We start from the raw sequence: 24,912 nt of genomic DNA on the forward strand, positions 1-24,912 counted from the left end.
CCAGGTGAGCAAGGGCAGAGTGGATGAGTGATGCGGGGAGGGGATGACTCAGAGAAGGAGCAGGGCAGGAGTGCTGAGTTTTGAGCAATTAAGCTGGCAATCCTAGTACCCAAGGTTGTTTCACTGTGGCAAGAAATATGTATAATTATTGCATGTTACTTTTGGTGGCGAGTAGGGGTGTAAAAATTCAGTTAACTGGCTAATCGAATAGTCAACGCAATTTGGATAGACTATTCGATTAGGGCGCCTCCGCCTTTGAAGCGAAGCATCAGCCCCAGGGTTGTTGTTGCTAAATTTCAAAGGCAAAAGCGCCGTGGGAAGCACAAGCCAGGAGGGGACTCAGGCTCCACACAGCATTTCAAAGCGGCAGTGCCGCATGGAGTCCCCAGCTGACCCTGGGCTGCATGTAGCACTACCACTTTGAAGCACACTCTCCTCTCCCTCCCCGTGCTGCCTGTGATAGAGACAGCGGGGAGGGAGGGGAAACGACACCTAGTTGACTAGCATTTGCTTATCAGATAGTGGACATCTCTAGTGGAAAGTATGCCACTAAAAGGCAGAATTATACAGAGGATAAAAATTGACAGTTGATAACTACGTAACAATCATGTATTCAGAATAGAAGTTATTGCTAATAACCAAAACAGTTCATACCTACGGAGCTAAGTTAGGACAGTGGTCCACAGCCTTTTGGGGATGCCGGCCGGGCACAGTGGCCGCAAGAATGGCTCGGGCAGGCCCTGGTCACTAGGCGGGCACACATAAATGCCCCAGCGGGCACTGTGTTGGGGACCACTGAGTTAGGATTTAGGAAGAGAATTTTTGATGTTACAGTAAGTTGTTTTAGAGGTTCTTCAGCAGAATCAAGTAACTTACCACACTCATTAAATTTGTCCTTCAGCATTTTCCATGTGAAATCAAAAGGAAGCTGGAGAAAGAAAGCAGGCACTGAGAATCTGTTCCATGGTTTTTCAACATAACAGCAGTTAGCAACAAAGTAACACACATGAACATACAGCTTTGCACAGTCCGCACTTACAGGTGCAGAGTTGTGTCCAGTTCGTATTAAAGATTTTTCTACTCAGACCCTAAATAACTGGCCCCCGTGAGTCTTTAGTACATTTGATGGACACCACACAAATACTTAAGATAATCTAACTGAAGCCATCACAATGCGCAGCAAAGAACTCAGTACTAGTATTTCTTCATCCCTCTAAGCACCAACTGTAGAGTTCTATGCAACTGAACTAGATCAGTGGTCTCCAGCCTTTTTAAGCTGGAGATCACTTGTTGAATTTAAATGCAATTCAGGATCCACCTCAAACCCAAACTCTTGCCCCTTCTCCAAGGCCCTGCCCCTGCTCACTCCATCCTCCTTCCCTCCCCCATCCTCACTCACTTTTATCAGGCTGGGGGCAGCGGCTTAGGGCGTGGGGGAAGGGATGCAGACTCTGATCTTGGGCTAAAGGATTTGGAGTGTGGGAAGGGTTCTCAGCTGACCCTGGGGAAGGGAGTTGTGCAGGAGGGGGTTCAGGGTGCAGGCTCTGGGAAGGAGTTTGAATGCAGAGGGACTCAGGGCTAGGGCAGTGGTTTGGGGTGCAGGAGGGACTCGGGACTGGGGCCGGGGTTTGGAATGCAGGCTCCAGCTGGGCACCACTTACCACAGGTGGCTTCTAGGTGGTGGTGCAGGGGACTAAGACAGGTTCACCCCTACTCTGGCCCTCTACCACTCCAAAAAGCCGCTAGCAAACTCTCTCCATCCCTGCCCCACCTCTGTGGAGATGGGGTACAGGGTGGAGAGAGGGGCACCCTGAAATCAGCATCACCGCTTCTTCCTGTGACCTGCACAGCGAGCAAGATGCTTCGGGACTGGGAGACAGCTCCAAGGCAGAGAGCAGGAGCAACATGGCAGTGTGTAGAGGGACAGATGAAGTGCCGGCACTTGATAGCCTCCCAGCCAAACCTGTCAGGATCGCCTGTCAAAGGCTCCAAGACCTACCAGTAGATCCCGATCTACTGGCTGGTGACCACTGAACTAGATTATGAATGCGTTACTCACATTTCTCACAAATATCTGGCAGGCTTTTCTGGCCACCCCAGCTGCAGGTCCTCCAGCTCCTCCAAGAGTGCCTGCAAAATTTCCTGCAAAGTTTCCACGATCCATGTCCATCGTTCTTTCAAAACTGCTTCCCATTGCAAGTCCCATCCGATCTATACCTGCCCCTATTCCCTGCCCCATGGTAGGCCCCATTCTTTCCATGGGAGCGGCCCCCATGCGATCCAAACCCATTCTCTCCATACTAGTGGCACCCATGCGATCTAACCCTATTCTTTCCATACCAGTTGCCCCCATGCGATCTAGTCCAGCTGGCATTCTATCTATAACTTGACCCATTCCGGTTCCCATTCCAGCAGGTACCATGCGATCCATCCCTAGACCCATCCTATCCATGCCAGAGCCCATGCGATCCACTCCTGACCCCATTCTGTCCATAGTCGTACTAACACGGTCAATAGCAGCACCCATCCTATCAATAGGAAAGCCTATTCCAGAACCCATTCGCTCAATGGCGGGGCCCATTCTGTCAATGCTGGAAGCCATATGGTCTATGCCTAGAGGGGCCATTCGCTCAATGCCCGGGGCCATTCGCTCAATGCCCGGGGCCATTCGCTCTACATTAGAACCCATGCGATCTAACACAAGACCCATTCTATCTATTTCAGACCCGACTCTCTCCATCCCATGCCCCATCCCAGAAGGTATTCTTTCTATTCCTGCACCCAGACGATCAATGCCAGGTGCCATCCTCTCAATTCCGGGAATGCTGGCACTTCCACCTAGAACACAATACATTGAGACCTCATTATTTGCAATCAGGTATTAAGTTGGATACATTTGCATTTTTCTGACGTATGAAACAGTACAGTTTAACATCCTACGTATTCTGAAAGCTGAAGTTGCAGATGCTGAGGCAGACTTGTGCTTGAGAACCTAGGTACTTTATTATAGATTAATAAGACTAGCCTTTACACAAAGCTTTCAAAAGGTAACAAAAGAGATGCAGAGTTTGAAGCCATTTGCAAATTCAAGAGAACAAATGAATTTGTGTTCACAGTTCACATCAACTATTTAAGCCTCATTTCAGCTGTCAAAATATTAGTCCACTCATGCACTGGCAGATATTGGGATTGGGCAGTGAAGTAGCTAGTTGCTGGGGAGTGAAAGGAGTTCCAAAACCCTTCTTCCTAAAAGACTGGAATAGACTTTGCCCTTGCCAGCCAGAAGAGATAAACTTTCACACATTTTCCTGGGTGCCAAAATCAACACATTCCATGCAATATCCTCAGAGCATGTATTCACTGCCAAAGCATCAGCCGGCAGTATATTTAACTTTTTAATGTGGAGAGAAACAAACAAATATATCTACATTATTTCTTTAGTTTTCATATACTTGTCTCATTTGCATGTACTCCATTTCAGAACGTTCCTAAATCAGCTACAGAACTTTTGCCCAATACAATAACCAGAGGGCCTTTCTATACAATTTGGAATACAGGATCTCAGTCAAATTTATAGATAATTTACTTTTTAAATTTCTGTACATCTGCCAAGTGTATATTAGGGTTGCAACAGAGTTCTAGTTGTCATCTGTAAGTTATGCCTGGAATATCTGTTCTGAAGAGTGTCAGGTTTATTTGTAAAAGTAACACCCTAACTCTAAAAAGGGTCTGGAATGTCTTTCCTGGCCTAAAGCATGACGGATACAGATTGCACAACATGCCAGGGAATGATTTTCCCTGAATCATTTAGACATCCATCACATACATGAGATATAAGATGTGCATCACTTGAAATAATGTTTTTTCCCCAAAGGGATCAAGCATATTGAACAATAAAGCTGCCCTTAACTTTATGATCTACCATAAATACTGAGTATAATGCGCACCTACTTTTTAAACGTCACAATCACGGAATAAACTGAACTCTTATCTATAGCGCGCACTCTGACTTTGCTGTATTTTGTCTTGCCTTTTTGCATTGCCGGGTAATCACGCATGAGCGCACAAGTATATAGCGCGCGGCGTTCCATGCTCTCTTTGGGATGCCATGAGTTGTTGGCAATCTTACACGACCGCTGAAAAACTGAAAGTTGTTAGCTATGCTGAGGCTCATGGCAACAGAGCTGCCAGCCGTGAATTTGATGACATGGCAGAGTCTAACATTTGGCTTTGGAGATGGTAGAAAGAGCACGGGCAAGCGCTGCCTAGGATGAAGATGGCTGAGTGAGGTAAAAGCGTTGCATATCCTGAGTTGGAGGCCAAACTGGCTGAGTGGATTGCTGAGCACAGACAGCAAGGCGGTGGTGTTAGCATTGTGGAGGTTAGAATGAAGGCTTTGACCATTGCCAAAATGTGTGTTAAAACAGCTGGGTTTAAAGCTTCGTATGGCTGGTGCGATAGGCTATGGCGATTCATGAACCGATCGGTCCAATGCAGAACAACAATCGCACAGAAGCTACCCATGGACTTAGACACCAAGTTACTGCAGTTCCAAAAGTTTATCATAAAGCTACAGAAGCAGCACTGCTAAAACCTTTCATTAACTGGTAACACAGATCAGACACCATTAAACTTTGATAATCCCTACGACAAAATGCTTGAACTGAAAGGTGCCAAGACCGTTTCCATTGCTACCACAGGCCATGAAAAGTCTAGGTTTACCGTAATGCTTGCATGGCCGACGGAATGAAGCTGCCTCCTTATATTGTGTTCAAGCGCAAGAATGCCAAGGAACATAATCTTCCCAAACATCATTCAAGTGCATGTTCACCCTAAAGGCTGGACTGATGAAGCTTTAATGCTTGATTGGCTACAGACGGTTTGGGCGAAGCGGCCGGGTGGACTTATGAGAAAGCGGTCTCTAATAGTTTTGGATGCATTTCGGTGTCATCATATGCCATCTGTCAAGAAAAGGCTTCAGAAGGACAAAACAGACATGGCAATTATTCCTGGATGAAGATGTCGAGGGCTATACCCCAGAAGATATTGCTCGACTGTTTGAGGAAGATTCTAACAAAAGCGAATTCGAGGACTTCGAAGATGAGTAGACAATCAATTAACATACCAGTATTTGCTTGATTGTGCTGCAGTGTTGATTTCATTTGTTTACCTTACCTTTTTGAAACTGTAAATAGTTGGTTGTTGATGCTAAGGACTTCTCGTTCTTGCAGATTCAGACTAACAGATTTATTGGCGCATAAGCTTTTGTGGGCAAAGACCCATATCGTCAGATGCATGTAGTGGAAATTCCATGCATCTGACGAAGTAGGTCTTTGCCTACAAAAGCTTATGCGCCAATAAAACTGTTAGTCTATAAGGTGCCACAGGATTTCTTGTTGCTATTTCAAACGAAGTTTACATAGGTGTTAATGGCTTGTGGTAAAGAAAAGGATTCTTTTAACAGAATTTTTTTGGAGTGTTGTGGATATCTGGTGCATGTTTTTTATGCTTTTACTTAATGGCCATGTTGATTTATATATCTGTTTTCAGTATTCCCCATTTTGGTGTGTTTATTAGCTTGAGTTGTTAGAAAAGATACCACCTGTACTCCAAGGGTAGTTTTAATTTTCTTTTTATCCGATTTTTAAATAAACATCTTAAGCATTGCTCCTTGTTAGTTATCTCTTGTTTTAATTTTTCTTCCATATCTATCGTTTAAAATATATATTTATATCTAGGTGTTTGTAATGGTGTTGTACATCCACACACAACCTCAATATTCGTATTACACACAATAAATTTCAACTCACCCAAAGATGGAAAATGTTAGAGGGAACACTGGTAGAGAGAGCACCCTTGTAAAGTTTGCAGATGATCCCAAGCTGGGAGGGTATGCAAGTGTTTTGGAGAACAGGATTATAATTCATGCACAAGGCTACATGCCCCAGAGCCACATACAGGCTACTCAACATGCAGCCCACAGCCAAAACAAAAAAGGAGTCAATATAATGATCTTCTGTTGATATGTGTTTTAGTAGTTAAATTCCTGGACTGTCATTGATCATTAAAAGTGCTGTCATATGGGTAGAAATCAGGTACATATTGCATTTTATTAATATAAGCAGAACTAACTTAAATGGGGCCTACGTGTTGCATAGTCTTGACAATCTTTGTCTCCAAGCCCATCAGTATGAAAGAAGCTATTTGTATATATATTTGCAAGTATATGCAACCACACTTAAGTTGCGGCCCTAGGCATGTGCCGTGAGTATCACTGTGGCCCCTGGGGCTTCCAAAGTTGAGTAGCCCTATCATACAGTTTTGAGCTGTTGTGGGCAAGCACTGAATTTGAATCGTTTGGAGCCTCATGTCAGAAAGGAAAGGTCTGGCCTCAGCAGAGTCCAGCATTGCTCGTATGAGCTCTATCCTCAGATCTAGGCAAAGGAGCTTTTTCTAAATGTATCAGCAAAGCCAGAGTGCGGACAGTGCCTGAGCCCAGACTAGCCAGTCATCCAGCTATTGGTGACCTTGGGCTCATAACCTCTTCAGGAAAGCAGCTACTGTTGTCATACCTTTTGTGACAATGCAAGGAGCTGCTGACAGCCCAACAGTAGTGCAGTGAACAGGTAACAAGAGCTGACTTGGCTGGTAAGGAGTTACAGTGGTGCTTTATACCATAACAGCGGTGTGCAGCAGCATACGGCACTTGAGCCAACCCAACAGATACCACCAAGGAAAAAAATTCCTGATTCTGTATGGAATACACTCAATCACTTGAAGAATCATTCAGTTTAGGAATATTCATACAGCTCATTAAAGCTCTCAAAAGGCATGGTTTTAAATACATTTTAGGGAGTATACTAAATTTTAGTCAAAGTTGTAAGTCGATTCTTATACCACAACAGAAGAGATTATTCCAAACGTTACTTGTATGCACAATTCAGATTCATAACAGAGCACAAATGCAGCCTTTATTTGCTTACCTATTCCCCTGTCCAAGGTTTCTCCAAAACTACGAGTCATCCCCATCTCATTTCTTCCAAAGTCTCTGTCAAATCCTCCACCCATTGCACGATCCATCTCTGCAGAAAATATTTAGTATATTTCCAGGACAACTTAGACATCTTGAAAAGAAGGAGTCTCTTGTAATATTTTAGCAGGTGAACTATGAAAGTGACTTTGCTATGTACTGCTTTTCACAGCTACAGACCTACTGTCATTTAGCATATAACACGCACGGGTTATAAACTTTTTACAAGCCACCCTCCCACGGGGTATACATGTCCAAGGGGTATACCAGTTTATTTTTACTCGCCTGCGCTGACCACTCCGTCCCCCCCGCCAAGAGGAGGATGGGTTGTGCCTGGCTGCAGCTGCATGAAGCCTGGGCGCGAGTGTGGCTCCCCTCCCGCAGGCCGGCCAGCCTGCCTGCGCTGCACTCTACGTTCCCCCCGCAGTTTATCCTGGTACGTGCAATTACCTTAAAGCAGCGTATATAACCTGTGGGTTATACATGTCTGCGGGTTATCTAAAAAAAATTTTTTTTTTAAACACACCACACACACATGCATAGCCTGTGGTTTTGCCTGAACGAGTGCGGGTTATATATGTTAATTTACAGTACTTCACGTGTGTAGGAGGTGTGTGTTTTTTATTCTCTCTGAAATTTCAGATTCTCATATTTCTTTACTTAGTGGCTCTTGGCAAAGTGTATGGAGAACCTGTATCTATGGGTTACTTAGGACTAACTCAAGCTCTGCTCTGTCCTATAGCAGAGCAACAGTCATCCTATTCATAATGAGGAAGCCAAATTTTATAGGGTACAACTGTAATACTCCATCCAGGCCCTCCCAAGAGCTAAACAAGATTTCCTCAGTTAGGGTTTAAATACCAGTGTTAGAAAGTGGTCAGGAATAAACTCTTCAGAGTTTAGATTTGTTTGTTCTTATGGAATATAAAACAGTTTTTTAAATGTGAATTTGCAAGAGAAAGATTGATTGTGCTCATATTTGCTTAAACGTTTAACAAGTAGAAAATGAGATCTTTGTTGAAGATGCATTGCTCTCATTCCTACAAGAGAAGAACTGAAAACTCTTGCTATGGGTTTTCCTAGGACCGAAAACAAAAACAAAAGCAAAACACCACACACACCAACAGGACTGTTACAGCCTGTAGCAAAAAACAAGCAAAAAGCTTTCAGGTGGTCTTTATGATGTGTAAAGGAAATCTGTGTTGTTTCTTTCTTTTGAAGCTAGCCTTAAAGCATACTATGCTCCAATAGGACTCCAAACATTAATTCAATGAGTTCCATAACATTTACTGCACTGGGGATCTGTAATGTAAGAATTAGTGCCTCACCGCTCATTCTGCCCATATTCATTCCAGATGGAAAACGACCCAGATTGTCCATGCCACCAAAAGGACCCTCCATCCCTGAAATAAATACCTTTACCTTAGAGATACTATAAACATTAAAGAACATTTCAAATAAGCCACCACACTGGATCAGCATGTGTTATTCTATCAGTATTACTAGTGTGTAAATGAGTAGGAAAAGTCTAGGAAGAGCAGTCAAACGTAAAATGCCACCCCAAAATGGTGCATTGTGGAGGCAAAAGTGAATGTTTACAAAATTAAATCTACCCTTAATTAAGAAATTCCTCATTAGTGAACTGTTGAATTTTAGTCTCAAAATGGAGTATGGCCACAAGCCCATGCCCTAATTCTTATACATATCCAGCAGCAATCTAAGAGTCTCAATTCATAATTTTGGTTTATATTCCATCTGAAGATCTCACTCCTCCAGGGCCACAACATCCATTAGCACAATTCATGGCAATTTATCATGGTTTTAAAAACCAAGAGCCACTCAGTAGTCAGTGACAGTTTCCAAGTTAACAAATGCTCATCTTACATTATTTTTGCCTAACTTAAGATATTTCCAGGTAAATATCAGACTATATAAATTTTAGTTGTTTGCTCTTCAAAGCTGCATGTACATTAGAACAGCCAGTCTGAGTCAGACCAAAGATCCATCTAGACCAGTATCCTGACAGTATACAATGCCAGATGCCACAAATATGCTACCTACTAATTTCTTTTGGTGACCCCTAGTTCTTGTGTATGGAGCAAGTAAATAACTGTTCTTTATGTACTTTCTCTACACCAGTCATGATTTTATAGACTTTTATCATATGCTCCCTTAGTCTCCTTTTCTAAGAATAAAAAATCCCAATTTTATTACTCTCTCCTCATATGGCATTCATTCCAAAAGTCTAATAATTTGTTGCCCTTTCTGTTCTTTTTCCAATGCCAATATTTTTTTTTGAGATGAGGCAACCACATCTGCACACAGTATTCAAAATGTGAGCGAAACATAGGCTTACAGCTTACCTCCCATTTTATTCATTCCAAAGCCCATGCCTTCCATTCCCATTCCTCAAAATAAAAAAGAAAGCTTTATTTACAGATGGAATTATACATGCATACCAGTCTGATGTTTGAGCTTCAAGGTACTGTTTAAGAGCTTATACTGAGAAAGATAGTGAAGTGGATCTAATAATTAAGAGCTCTTTAGGGGAGAATTGTTAGAACCACTAATTGACAAGTTGCATATTTAACAGTAGCATATGTTCAATCAAGTATTAATTTAGAATCCATAATTCTAAATTGTCTGAAAATTGGAAGTCAAATGACCAGTTACTGATGTCTGGTATCTAGTAGGAAGACAAATCAGTTAGGAACTATAATGAAACTTCAAAATGCAACACCTTCAAGCATCGACTTGGAACCTGTGTTCTGTTCTCACAAGAAACAAACTATAGTTCATTTCACCCTCAATGAAGTGCCACTTCCCTATGGGATAAGAAAAGAAAGCCTACCCCAAGAACAATCCCACCTCAGAATATTATCATGGAAAGAGAGAGTACTGCATAAGTAGTCAGAACTCCAAAAATAGATTTTTGAAATCAAAAAGCATTCTAAACTCAATAGGAGACTATCCCCTTATAGTATTTGCTTCTAATGCACAAGAAACAGAATGTGAGATATGTACTAGACACGGGGTTCCTAAAATAGTCTGATATGTGAGCTTGATGTTCCATCTACCCATTGAGAATTTAAGGCAGTACATGAAACAACATTTGGGAATCACTGTATTAGACCACTTTAGTTCAGATCATCAAGACGACAACCCTTATTTTAGTCATCTGCTTTCACTGAAGTATGTTTTGGGTGGACGATAGCAATCCTAGGTTATACAAAAAGCCAGGAAAGACTTAATGAAGTAAGCGCGCACAGAGCACAGGTGTTATTTTCCTACCTCCAGGTCCCATGTTGGGCATTCCCATGCCTTTATTTAGATGATTTGCATCAATAGGCTGACCTCCTGGTCCTAATCCCATGCCGATACCACCAAGCCCATCTAGAGAAAACAGTTATTTATTTTTTTGGCAGAGGAAATAGCAAGCTTTGCTTGAGACAAAATTTCTATTTTGTTCCAAGAGCTCAGATTCCCACTTCTAGCTCTTAAGTGGATTTGTATTTCTAGCTCTTAAATGGGAACTCTCAAAGCTCTCAAGCTGGATCTGAAACAGAGATAGGGATGTCACACTACCTATCTATTCCTCTCCACCCCTCAAATCCAAGGTATTTTCCACGGTTAATTCTGATGCAAGAGCTGAAGATTTTCTGAACAGCAAAATGGAAAAGAGAATAAGAACTTACTTTTGGATGATCAAGGATAATTAGTAAATATAAAAGTTAATACCCCCTCAATTTGAGATCCATGGGTCACACCTTATAAGAACATAAGAAGGGCCATACTGGGTCAGACCAAAGGTCCATCTAGCCCAGTATCCTGTCTGCCAACAGTGGCCAATGTCAGCTGCACCAAAGGGAGGGAACACAACAGGTAATCCTCATGTGATCCTTCTCCTGTCACCCATTTCCAGACAAACAGAGGCTAGGGACACCATTTCTATCCATCCCGGCTAATAGCCATCGATGGACCTCACCTCCATGAATCTATCTAGCTTTTCTGAACCCTGTTAAAGTCCTAGTCTTCACCACATCCTCTGGCAAGGAGTTCCACAGGCTGACTATGTGCTTAGTGAAGACAAATTTCCTTTTGTTTGTTTTAAACCTACTGCCTATTAATTTCATTTGGTGATTCCTAGCTCTTATATTGTGGGAACAAGTAAATAACTTTTCCTTATTCACTTTTTCCACATCACTCAGGATTTTATAGACCTCTGTCTGATCCCCCCCTTAGTCTTCTCTTTTCTAAGATGACAAGTTCAAGTCTTTTTAATCTTTTCAGATGAGGCCTGTTCCAAACCCTTAATTTTTGTTGCCTTTTTCTGAACCTTTTCTAATGCCAATAAGATCTTTTGTAGAAGAGGTTACCATATTTGTATGCAGTATTCAAGACATGAGCATACCATCATTTTACATAGAGGCAATACGATATTTTCTGTCTTATTCTCTATCCCATATTTAATGATTCCTAACATTCTATTTGCTTTTTTATACACTGAGTGGATGTTTTCAGGGAACTATCCACAATGACTCCAAAAAAATCTCTAAAGTAGTTGTAGCTAAATTAGTCCCCACCATATTGTATGTATAGTTGGGATTCCACCCCCCCCCCACACACACACACACAACATGCACTACTTTGCGTTTATCAACATTTCATTTGCCATTTTGTTGCCCAGTCACTTAGTTTTGTGAGATCTCCTTGAAGCTCTTCACAGTCTGCTCTGGTCTTAACATTTGCAGATGTTAAACTGCTCAAGATAGTTAACATTTGCAGATGTTAAACTGCTCAAGATAGTTACCATCTCACTGTTTACCTCCTTCTCCAGACTACCTATAAATAAGTCGAATAGTATTGGTCCCAGGACAGACTCCTGGGGGACCCCACTAGTTACTTCACCACTCTGAAAACCTACCATTTATTCCTACCCTTTGTTTCCTGTCTTTTCCTTATCTTTTTCAGAGTACTCTCCTTGATCATTCAACAGACAAGGTAAGGAAACAGCCAACTTCCTTCCCCCAGAGATGCACTTACTGCAGATCCATCCCTGCAGATAATTAAATGCTAGAGAGTCCAAAGCACAAAGCCATCCTTCTTTTAAGAGGCACCGGATTTCCCAGATACCCCCTGGATTTTCTGTAGTCCCAAAACGTATGAGGGATCCCCAAACCACAGAAGTAGGCAAGTCCTAGTGCCTTGAGTACCCTTTCCCAGCCCACCTAGCAACATCAGTTTTATGACATTTTGTATGCGATAGCCTCCTCAGCCATTCCTGCAGTACAGCAAACTGAGCTCCTTCAAGCTAAAAATTCAAGATGTTGATTTTGAAGAAACTTACGAGGAAGCTGTTGAGGTCGTTCTGGAGGGAAGAAGTCTCCCTTTGGAAAAGCTCGTTCATCCTGACAATTAAACAATAGCGTTAAAACCATACACACAAGATTTCTGGCAGCATCTTTTCATGGTAGAAAAAGCATTTTGAAAACAGTGGCAATTCCTGACAAACATCATCCATAGATGTACTATGGACTTACTGCCAAATAGGTAGTTCATAAATATGGCCATTTCCTGAAGTTATGTTTTGGGGATTACTGTAGAAGAAAATCCTTTGTCTAGGCACCAGCACTACCTTCAGTTCCAGAGACTGTTACTTTGGCCTCCTCAAAGCAGCTTGTGAAATAGCATTAGGAAAAACTTGGAAATCTGAGTTTAGCTATACAAACTATGAATACAAGTCATTTAGGTGCTTTCTGATGGTGTAAGAATTATTTTTACTTGCACTAAAAAATTTTATTTTTACTGTTACAGTAGAGGTGGGCAAAAAATTTGGATTGGGGTACTCCAGATTTTGCTTGACTATCTTCCTCTTTTCTATGGATGGAATGCAAGCTCTGGGACTGAGGTTGGGTGGAGAAGAGGTTGTGGGGTCTACAAGTGAGTTGAGTGAAGGAGGAAGTTGTGACTTAAGGCAGGGGATTGAGATGCAGGAGTGGATTTTGACCTGGCAAAGGGGTGCAGAGTCTGGCGAGAGTTGTTACCTGGAGGAGGAGGAATGCGAAAGGTTTGGGTGGTGACCTAGGGCAGCGAGTTGGAAAGCAGAAGGGGATGGGGTTCTAAAAGCAGGTTCTGGCCAGGAGTTACTTGCCTTAGGCGGCTCCTGGCCAGTAGCCAACAGTGACCATGAAGCATGCTCAAAACAGCCAGAGGCTCCCTCCACATGCCACTCAGCAAGGCACACTCCTGGCTCCCAGGCTGATGCGATGATTGGCCTGGGGGCAGTAGCAGCAGTGAAGTCTCCCCACCCCTCCCAGAAGCATGTGGTGCTTACAGGGAGCTGACAGCCATTTCAAGCAGCCTTGGGCTACAGCAGGCAGAGTCTGCCTTCGGGTCTCAGCAAGCCAGGACAGATCTGCCCTGCTAACCGTATCTCACCCACCCTGGTGTTGAAGCAATTGTAGCTGTCCTCAAGTGTGCTCTACAGAGATCCTATCCATGGGAAAGATTTATCAGTACACAAAGTCTTACTCCAGGTTTGACTGATGAAGCCAGGTCAAGATCCAGATTCATTTAATCCTTTGTTTAAGTTATGCTGCCACTCCACCATTATATGGCAGATGGTTGTGTCTCCTATATGCTTGGGCTGGGGTTGAAGCAGCAGCAGCGTGGTGAAGAGCTCTAAGTGCCTAACCAGTCTCCCAGCCCTCATTTCATCCTACAAACCATGCCAGATTAACCAATAGCTTGGTACTCAACTTGTGAGTGTTCCATGGGTCACAGCTTGAATGCCACAGCCATGAAATACCAGTTTTCACATTGGGTATTGTATTACACAGTAAGAGGGCTATGAACAGGCTTACCATTTTTACATGCATTGGTCTGTCAAAAAGCAGCTGCCCATTGAACATTGCTAAGGCTTAAGTTAAGGATGATTTTTCAAAATGTTAGTCCAAAAGAAATTTTACTGCTAAAAAGGACAAGTTTAAGTTCACAGGTACATAATTTCAAATGTCTAGCAGTTTATCAACCCCACTCCTATGGCAGGGAAGTGCTAAAGCAAAGTCAAGGAATAAGTAACTGATAACTCATGTTTCACTAACTGGCTAAGAGACAGGTAGGAATACTCACTCAGTTTCCACAGAGGAGATAAATACTGCCCTCCCCACAAGCATCTGTACTGAGACCAATGTCATTCAAAACATTCATACATGACCTGGAAAAGGGGGCAAATAGTGAAGTGGCAAAGTTTGCACACTATAGAAAATTGCTCAAGTCCAGTGCTGACAGCGGATCTCTGTCCAACACTATGTCCATAATCTTATCTAGCCTGTGTGTATCCCAGGGTACAGCTACTTCCGACTCACACTGATCAGGTCAAACAGCTGGGACCCTCAGCACACTGCTGTCCTGGTAAGTCCACTCATGGAACTTCTGGGCCCTTATACCGGTCAACAGCCCAGACTCTGACAGGACCTGGGCCTTTAACTGGGGGTAGTCTGTAGCAGTTTCCATCGCCTCATCCTAGGGAGGCTCAGAACATAGAAAAAGGGCAAAGATACTAGTCTACTGGTGCTGGGCCAGGCCTCACAGAGCCACTCTCTCAAAGGTAAGATAGTATGTCACTAAAAGAGCTTCCATTGTTACCTACAGAAGATGACAGCTCGTCCTTAGGCATCATGGCCACATGTCAGAGCAGTCAAGGCCCTCAACTGGCTACCTCCTGCAGGGTGGTTTAATCCTGTGCTGCCTACTTCAGTGGCAATTAATTTTCTCCAGCCACAGAAGGAAACAAATGCCACTAGCCTGGCAGTAACTAATCTCTCCCCACTTCTCTCCTGAGGAGAGGTTTTTAAAGACCTCATGCAGCTCTTAATTGGATTCAGAAGTTCTTAATTGACTTGAAGTACAGGCAGTCCCCAGGTTGCATACAACATAGGGACTGTAGGTTTGTTCTTAAGTTGAATCTGTATGTAAGTCGGAACTGGCATCCAGATTCAGCCGCTGAATCTGGACACCAGTTCTGACTTACATACAGATTCAACTTAAGAACCCCAGGCTTCCAAGTCAGCTGCTGCTGAAACTGATCAGCAGCTGATTCCAGGAAGCCTGGGGCAGAGCAACTCTGCCTCGGGCTTCCTGTAGTCAGCCGCTGGTCAGTTTCAGCAGCGGCTAACTTGGGGACGCCTGGGGTAGAGCAGCTCGGGTGCTGCTGGCTTGGTCCAGTAGCGCGGCCGCTCCTCGGCGCTACTGGACCAACCCAGCAGCACCCCAGCTGCTCTGCCCCAGGCGTCCTGATTCAGCCACTGCTGAAACTGATCAGCAGCGGCTGAATCAGGACTCCTGGGGCTGAGCAGCTGGGGTGCTGCCGGGTTGGTCCAGTAGCGCCAAGGAGCAGTGCTGCGGGACCAACCGGCAGCGCCCCACCTGCTCTACCACAGGCCCCGGGCTTTGCTCCACATCTCCCTGGTCTGCTGGGGGGGGGGGGGCGGGGGGGGGGGCACTAGCTGCGCCCCCCCCCCCCCCCCCCCCAGCAGACCAGGGAGACGCGGAGCAAAGCGACGGAGGACCCGGGCTGGACCGCGGCGCTTCCAGATCAGCTGGAAGCGCCGCGGGTCCGGCCCGGGTCCTGCGCCGCTTTGCTCCCCGTCTCCCTGGTCTGCTGACTCCCGCAGCAGACCAGGGAGACGGGGAGCAGCTTTTTTCGCCCTGGAGGAGGCGGGCGGCGGGACCAGGCGTCCCGCCGCTCGAGTCCTCCGGGGCGAGAAAATCCCCGTTCATAACTGCGGATCCGACATAAGTCGGATCCGCGTAACTCGGGGACTACCTGTACTCCTCTCTGTTTTTAAGAAAGAGGGCCTGTAACGTTCTAGGGCTAACATAGCAGCATTCTATGATCCTCCTGCAGCTGTGTGGCTGGACTATGTCACAGAAGGTAGACAGGACCAGAGTTTACACAGTACGAAAGGAAGGAGAGTATTAAAAGATTCAGACTTTCATCAAAACAGGGAATGCCACAAACTCCTCTCTCCCCACCCCCCGACATCCTTCACTGGTAATCCATAAAAGGATTTTAAAAAGTCAGTCAGTTGAGCAAATCTAGGTTAGGTTTACTCATTAGGTGTATGTAAGAGGCAGCTGTGTATTTCCAGGCAAAACATACAGTATTCTTCAAATCAACAATTTAAGATAGGCAAGTCAGGTTTTCCCTTTACATCCTGTTTTCTTCACATTTCCTCAGTGCATATGACAGTGTACCATGAGGCAAGAGGATGACATGAGGCTTAATTTCAATGACACAGAGGTGCACTATATTTTCAGAGTTTAACTAATGCCAATTCTAATAGCCTGCCATTTTCTTTCACACAAGAAATCAGATGGCACATGGTGAACTAGAAATCTTGTCCAGTACCTAGAAAAGTTATTTAAGTGTATTTGCTTCACTATTGCAGATTTTCTTCAAAGGATACATATAGCCTGAACAGCTTCAATAGACTGTTCAAAAGTAACAGTGCCAATCCCACGACTTTTGCCATCTTTGTCTTCTAATATGTCAGCTCGAACCACCACACCAGCCATGCTGAACACTTCCTTTAGTTTCTTCCAGCCAACCTTGTAATCCAACTGAAGGCAAACATATTGCTTAGAAACATTTCAGAAAGTTTCACTCAACAAGTAGTACCAAATATTATATACTGAGAGCATCCTGAACTAGGATACTATAGATTTGACAATAAATTCAATAATCTTTGCAAAAAAGGTGGGAAGTGTCTCAAAGACAGTCAGCTATGAAAGTTTCAAACCAGAACAGAGTGAATACAAGTAGAGAGCCCTCCAAATCTATGGATATGGATGTGAATATCTGTGGCTCAATTTTGCAGATACAAAATGTATCTATGTAGGGCTCTAAATACAAGCAAGTTGAGTATCTTACTGCTAGAGAAGGTAAGATACTCAACTCACCCACAGATGAGTATGTGTGTCAACAGACCTTTTAACTCATTACTGTAGCAAAATTCAGTAACTAAGTGCACAGCAAAAGGTAATGCATAATAAAGTGATGTTTATTTACACAGCTAGACAATTTTTAAATTTATCCTAGCAGTGAAGTAGTCCACCGTCAGTGCTGGTGCTGTACTGAGACATCACTATGTGGAATGTGCACTTCTGGCTGTGTCACATGAATATCATATTTCATGTGAGGCATGATACAGTCATCCCAACTCATATTGAGTACATAGCCAGGTTGTTACAGCCCTGTTGATTCCAGGATATTAGAGACACGTGACGGATGAGGTAGTATTTTTACTGAACCACCTTTTATTGAAGACAAGCTTAAGTTCTTCCTCTGGTTTGGGAAACGTACCTACTGTCACAGCTAAATACAAAGAGGAAAAGATTATTCCAAGTGATCATTCAAGGTGAATTGGCCCCAATAAATGAACTAAACATCTGAACAAATATGTGGGTGGCGAAACCAAACCATTCTCCATGCTCGCCAATAAATTCTCATGGGAAAATAAGAAGAAACACACCTTTGTTACCTATGGGTGAGCCCTTTTCAAAGAGCACTCCATCTGACCTATTAGACCACATCAAAGGCAACCTGCACAACCTTTCAAAAGATGAGCCCAGGAGCTCATAAATTTGCTAGATGCTAAAAATCATGGACTGAAGAGACATTGGTTTTATGGTTTATTATAACCGCCTGTAATCCACTAACAACCCTCCCTCAGCTTCCTCTGCCCCCCTATGACTGGAGAAGTGTTAAGTGACCACTTCATCTTGAATGGTACCTTGAAATGTGTTAACTACTTATTGTAAATAATCTGTTCCTCCTTGCATTTAGCTACATTGAGTTTCCCAGGCCATAAGGGCAGCTTTATGGAAGCTCGAAAGCTTACATCTCTCACTTACAGAAGCTAGCCCTATAAAAGGCAATGCCTATCCATAGTACTTTTTCTCTGCAAATAGACCTACTGAAGATGATAGGACTAATTACCGAGTAAGACACTATTCACAGACTTTAAGGTCAGAAGGAACCATCATTACCACCACCAAGTCAGATTACTCATAAGTAATCAAGCCTGATCCCTGGCACACAGATCTTAATTTGACCTAATCTAGTTAAATCCCAAATCCTCTGCCCAGACAACACACTGTACTTACATTTGCAACGAATACTGTGCTTCCAAGTCTGCCAGCCTGTAAGGCATGGATAATCTCATTGGGTATGTTGGGATTATTGAGGATGCTGGGTGGTATATTGATCATTCCAGGGCCACCTGGTCCTGGGCCAATGCCCATACCACCTGCTGCTGCCATGGCCTTCTGCATTGCTCTTCTGGCATGTTCACCATCAGGATCCTACAAATCAATAAGAGTAACATGCACAGTAAGATGGCAAAACTCACTAACCTCAGTTTGGACACTACCGAGCCAACATTTTATTCCTAGCAATAAATGGGGAGTTGATGGCAAAAGCTTCCATGACTTTATCAAGTCATCCATAAAAAAAGTTCAAAAGCCTGTATCAGGCACCACTTTACTGCTTGTCTTTTTGAGAAAAATTAAATAGGTAAAGAACAGTGTGATGGAGTCACTATCATACCTGAAACAGTTCAAACTGAATTGAAAACAGGTTAATTGAAAGTTATCTGAAGGAGCATGTAAGGCAATAAACAGCATATTCCAGACAGCAAGGGAGGGAAAGCCTACTCAGGTACTTGGGATCCAAATTATAATGCTCAAAGAACCCATGTTCCAGGTTGACAGCTAGCTACATGTGCAAAGAATACTTAGTTGAAAGAGTGAGCACCCATGTAAATGGATAACAGGGACCCAGAAAGGCAGGAAATTAGGATTCAGTCTAGAATAGAGGCCTTGTCTACACTAGTTTTAGTCACTGGAGCAGCCACACTAATATTGTTGTACATGACTGAGCCCTTATATTGACAAGCCAAAGAAAGCTTCTACCTGAAGAAAATCCAAAAGAGGATTAACATAGGGAAGGCCTAGAAGATTTCAACAGGAGACCATTGACAGCAAACTGTAGATAAAAGCTTGTGATGCAATATGGAAGAAGAGAACTAGTGCACATGTAACCCAAAATTACTGAGGCAGCAAGTTTAAAGCAGAGAGATGTAATCCTACATGGATATGGCGAGTGTACACATGGGTTACTTGGTAAAGTTCTAGAAAGCTATACACCAGAGAAATAACATGCTGTACATGCAAAGAAGAATTAAGTGGCTTAGGAGACTGGAAAAGTTAGAGAGCAAATATTGAACAGTTAAAAAAAAAACCAAGAACATTCAAAGGCGTGTAAATGCTCAGTTAAGGTCACCCAAATGAATATAACTACCTCTACAGAAGTCTGACAATTACAAATTTCTCCGTTGATTCACCCACCCACATAATTAAAATGCAATAAATATGAAACAAACAGGTTCATTTGGATAATTTGTCTCCATGCTTTTTAATAATACTTGGTATTTTTGAAACTGGCACTTTAGTCTGGAATTTCTAGACAAGCACTAGTTTGATAATCACAACTATCTAGGGTTTCTGGAAGAGCTGAAATCCTTACAACTTGAAATCTGGGTTAAGATTTAGCTTTAAAAAAAAAAAAGTCTTCAAGAGTAACAACTTTTCCCACAAACCTTGGAAGACACAGATCAATGTCAGTGTTTCCCAGACATCTTCCTAGCTTCAAAGGAGGTTTTCCGCATCCCAGACCCGCCACCCCCATCCCATGTTCTCCAAACGACCTTCCTTTCTTGCATGGAATCTAAATAAAAAGGTATGGCTAATCATGCCAACCATGCATACTCTGCAAAGCATGCACACTAGTGTGACTAAGTCAACTGTGCTTTAGTATTTGTGGTAAACAGTTTTTCACTAGTTTTGAAATAGCTCTTCTCCTTGTAAAGTATTCCAGAAAAATAGATACATCTGTTCGTGAGATACAAAGCCAGAAGCACATTGGAAAATTTAATAAAATGACTCTTTGGAACACTGAATTAAGAGGTAGCTTGCCTGTTCAGCATGAAAATCAAATATAGTGTGTACAGTTTCAGGTGGTTTTGGCAACATTAGGGAAAGGTGACTGAAGCACTGTGTCTTTTTTTAAAGTTAACTATAGAAAAGACGGTCTCCATAGATTACTTTGCTACCTATTAGAGAATATTGTTAAGTCAGACTTCAAGGAGGGAAGAAACACTTCTAAGTGTTCACATGAGATCCTCAGATGAGTATTAGCCATTTTACATATTTGAAATTAAGGCAGAAATGAGTAAACGATTTGTCCATGTTCACATGTCAAGAGTACAGGCTGAACCTCTAAAATCCAGGTCTCTGTTGCTGGACCAGGAGACCAGGCATTCCCCAGATGTTCCCCCGGGGTCTAGGGGATTCTCCCTCCCCCGACAGCCAGAGCGAGGGGGGCCTTGACCTCCCCATGTCTAGCAAACTCTATGGTTCAGGACCAGTTAGGACCAGGGAGGTCCCACCTGTAGTTCAGTCTCTAAGCTGCCTAGACAAACTATATGTAATGAGATGACAAAAAAGAATAGGCGAGAATCTTTTATTGGACTAATGTTCATTTCTGGACCATGTTTTAGTTTGCATAGAGCAGGGGTTACCAAACTTGTGGGGGGCGGAGTGCAGAAATTCGGGGGTAGGGGAAGGGGAGGAGACGAAGCGACCCATCCTCCCCTGTTAATTCTCCCCAAGTTTTGCTGCTATTTTATTTTTCGGCCCTGGTCAGTTTTTTTTTTTTTGCTCAACAAGTTTTGCTGCTATGATGTGCATGTGTGGTAGTGGTGGGAGTGAGGGTTTCTCAAAACAGGGGCGTGATGCTGAAAAGTTTGGGAACCACTGGCATAGAGTATACGTCTTAATCAAAATTTACCTATTGGTTTATGGAGTGATTAAAATGCCAATAAATATTTCCTTGTGTTGACTGGTAATCTGAAAACTGCAGCATTACACTAGTGTATTAGAAAATATGAATGGGCCAAGATTATACGGCATGATCCCATAAAGTTTGTGAGCAGCAGTAAACCATTTCCAAGCCAGGATATCAGTTAACCTGTTTTGAATGGTCTTTTAAGGGAAGCACCTAAATACTCTGTGCTTGAGAATTAAATTGGAATGGTCAAAAAGACTGGACAGAAAGTAGAGTGGTCTAAATTTAGGGTGAAAACATGACTGGTCTCTCTCGGGTTGTGGCTGCAGGTATCTGAGCTGTGGGACCCCATGCCTGGCTATTGGGGAGGAGGGGTTATGAGTGTCTAGTTCCCCCACCTCCCATCTGGGTTTGAGGTTGGGGGAGGGGGCGAAGGGAGAGCAAAAGGGCAGAGAAACATGATTTATTGTGGGTCATAGGTGTTTCCTACTCCTCGGGAGATTTTTGTTTGTGTGTTTTATTAGACCTATCGGCTGATAGGTATTTTGAAGTCAGAGAAGATTAATGTTGGAAGAGACCTCAGGAGGTCTAGTCCAGGGGTGGCCGAGCCGCATGCGGCTCTTCACCCTGAAACTGCGGTTCGCGAAGCAGCCCCATGAGCCCCTACAAACAGCCCCAGCCCCCTGTGCTCACAGTGTGCAGGGGAACCATCTGGCACAGCAAAATGGCACTGGCAAAGATGGTGGCAGCTGACAGGAACCTGATGTGGCCAAAAAGCCTAACCGGCAGTTTTTAAAGGGGTGGCATCCTTTTTTTTTGGGGGGGGGGGGGGGGGGAACAATTCTGGTGAGGCTCTTCGCATTTTTTCTGCCGCTATTTCGGCTCTCTTCGTTTAATGGGTTGGCCACCCCAGGTCTAGTTCAACCCCATACTTAGAAGCAGGATCAATCCCAATTAAATCATCCCAGCCAGGGCTTTCTGAAGCCAGGCCTGTAATAACTTTAAGGATGTAGCTTCCACCACCTTCCTAGGCAACCCATTTCAGTGCTTCACCACCCTTCTAGTGAAAGAGTCTTTGCTAATATCCAACCTAGACCTCCCATATTGCAACTTGAGACCACTGCTCCTTTCTGTTATCTGCCCAAGGTGAGTCTAGCCAGTTTTCTTTGGACTCCCCAGCCTTCCCCTTCCTCAAAGGCAGCTTTCAAGTTATAAAATGAGTTAAAATAAACTGGATTATGTGGTATTCTGACAAATAAAAGTTTGTAAAATTTTAAAATAGTATGCCAAACTATTTTTAGCACAGAATGTCCCCAGGAGTAAAGTCAAAACACAGAAGTGTACTAGCAACAATGGGCACTTTTACTTGGTATCTATTTGTGAGTCAGTTCTGAACCATCACATTCAACACCTAGACTTTAAGTTTAGTCAATTGCACATGTTCATTATTATCTCAACCTCAAATGAAGACTTAAATTTAGTAAAGCATATACCTACAACAAAGTTTTGAAAGCCCAGCTTCTAGCTGGTGAACTGATTTCAGCGGGAGGAAGCAAAGGGGGGTGGGGGGGAAGGGTGGTTGTGTATATCTGTTAGAATTAACCGATAAGTCCACACTTATTGGTTAATCGTGTATATAAATACATGCTAACATCCCTATCTATGACATACCCTTTTGGTGATTTCATATTCCAATTATCCAAGCATTAAATTAGATTAAGAAAACACTTTAAAAACCAGGACAGAGCACATTTAAAGTCTTACTTCTTTCACTTTAAGAGGTCTTCCGCTGAGACTATGCTTGTTCAGAACCTCAGCTGCCTTCTTCATGCTTTCTTCCATCTTAAATTCAACAACACTATGATAAGAAAAGATAAATACTGGAGTTAGTATATAGTAGTTTGCTTGTAGTTTGAAATTTCCCATTCATGTAATAACTGATAAACTTACGCGCATCCCTTGATGTGGTGATTTCATGGAAGAGTAACACGGAGTGGAGGAGGGAAAGAGAGAGGAAAATAAGTAACACAAAAGTTAACTTTAAAAAGATTTAAAATGCATTAAAATGTAGTTGGTTTATAACTTTAATCTTAAAAAATAATAAGAACAAAATACAAGCTTACCCAATGTAATCTGTGTTACCTGGATTCCACAAGATACTAACTTCTACACATTATCAAAATTATAAAACTAGGTTCTGAAGTTGTAAGAAGCAATACTAAGTCCAAGTTGACCAAGAAAACACCAAACACTTAACATTTCCTTTCCCCTGTAGCCTGTCAAAATCCTCATGTTCCTTTATCCTACATCCATATCCTTTCAATACACTTTTGAGCTCCTACTATGATTTTTCTAAAACATTCCTTCACCTCACAGAAAGTAGCTTGACACCTGCTAAAGCTACACGTCTTAAGTTTAGACATTTGCCTTCTATTAACTGGCATAAGAAGTGTAATGTTTACAGAACCTGCTTTTGCACACTGAATTTATAAAAATTCAACAACTACAAGTGACATTTTCAAAGACACGGGTTTTACATTAATGTACCACTTGAGATACTGCTATGGGTCCATGCATGATTCACCTCACAGCCAACGCCGAATGAGTACAATACGGATACTCTCTGCACATCCCATCCCATCTCCTCCCCATCCCACAAAGGGTTTTGGGCAGTACCTAGATACATAGCCACTATCCATACACACTACCTTCTTGATTTCATTTGGTTCCACACCACCACACAATTACATTAGTCATGTAGTAAAATCCACAGAAGAAATTCTCTCAATCACTTACCCTTGACTTTCCTTCAGCGTCCATTAACAGCTCCACGTATGTTACCTCACCAACTACAAATCAGATTCCAGACGACACATATACCAAGGGAGAAAAGCCAAGAAAACAATGGGAATTTAGAACAGTCAACAACCTTGTATGGAGCCTCTGCCTTATAAGAAAGCCCAGAAACACTCCATATACTCTAAACCACCAAGATGGACATTACAGGTGTGCAGTAAAGTCTTGAAATGATAATTAAGTAGGTTCTTGATTAACCTCCACTCAAAACAAGCTATTTCCACAATATCAGTTTCTTCAGCCTTTAATACTCAAATCACTTGTGGCAATCCAAATCCATGGGAAATCTGCAAGAGTAGTTTTCATTTTTCCAAGGATCAGATTTCTATTGGAGACTGACATAGTACATAGCCTTCTGTCTGATATTCCAGACATTAAGCAGCTACAAGTTCATTCTGAATGCTACAAGGGACAGCTAGAGCTGTCTTAAAAAAAACCCACACCACACCCCCACCAAAACTGTACCCAACTATTTGTCAGCAACTCAGCTAGTGATTTCTTGAAAATAATTAGCCTTCCAATTAAGTTGAAGGGGAAGGTAGACTTAATTATTTGTATTGGGAATGAAAATTGCAGCAGCTTTCATAATCAAGTTAGGTTATAATTGAAGTTATTCAAATTTAAACACCTAAGGGATATAAAAATTAAGTGAATATCTAGACTCTGTAGCAAAGACTAATTTGTAGGAAAACTAAACCTACATTTCTCCACCAAAGATTAGGATTGCCAATTCATTATCACTATAACCAAACTGTATAAGTCCAAAATACAAGCTACCGAAATGGCTGCTGAGTTTGAAGCAAATGGCATACAGAAGTACAGCTGAAGACTAGCTTTCCTGGCTTGTTTATACAGAACTTCAAATTTCTAGCCAAAACTACTCAGATTAACATTAAAATTGAGAGGCCTTCCATGTAGATTTTCAGCTTTATCTGTTTACACGAAGATCTACTCCGGAAACTAGAAGACCTGTAGGCTATGTTTAGAATTGCTATTTAGCAGAGGAAGGTAACACTGAACAATTGAAGTCTGAAGGAGTATCGCTTTTCAGATATGTTGAAGTATCTACTCAAACACTAAAATGGAGAGTTGAGATTTCTTTCCACAAATGACTGGA

The 24,912-nt window shown here is 42.7% G+C and overlaps 1 protein-coding gene across 1 annotated transcript in view; it reads right to left on the reverse strand.

Annotated features, from left to right (window-relative positions):
• HNRNPM (heterogeneous nuclear ribonucleoprotein M) overlaps positions 1–24,912 on the reverse strand; it is a 50,546-nt gene that overhangs the window by 2,846 nt on the left and 22,788 nt on the right. The window contains exons 3-15 of the mRNA XM_006125525.5: positions 23,736–23,788; positions 22,890–22,897; positions 22,704–22,797; positions 18,200–18,397; positions 16,501–16,654; positions 13,894–13,943; positions 12,378–12,438; positions 10,322–10,423; positions 9,394–9,438; positions 8,359–8,433; positions 6,984–7,082; positions 2,060–2,838; positions 877–928 (exon numbers count right to left, since the gene is read on the reverse strand). Coding sequence (XP_006125587.4) covers positions 877–928; positions 2,060–2,838; positions 6,984–7,082; positions 8,359–8,433; positions 9,394–9,438; positions 10,322–10,423; positions 12,378–12,438; positions 13,894–13,943; positions 16,501–16,654; positions 18,200–18,397; positions 22,704–22,797; positions 22,890–22,897; positions 23,736–23,788 — 1,770 coding nt within the window. The remainder of the gene's footprint in view (positions 1–876; positions 929–2,059; positions 2,839–6,983; positions 7,083–8,358; positions 8,434–9,393; positions 9,439–10,321; positions 10,424–12,377; positions 12,439–13,893; positions 13,944–16,500; positions 16,655–18,199; positions 18,398–22,703; positions 22,798–22,889; positions 22,898–23,735; positions 23,789–24,912) is intronic.

This window comes from Pelodiscus sinensis, chromosome 32, assembly GCF_052426305.1.
Source record: "Pelodiscus sinensis isolate ZL-2025 chromosome 32, ASM5242630v1, whole genome shotgun sequence".
Lineage (NCBI taxonomy): Eukaryota > Metazoa > Chordata > Testudines > Trionychidae > Pelodiscus > Pelodiscus sinensis.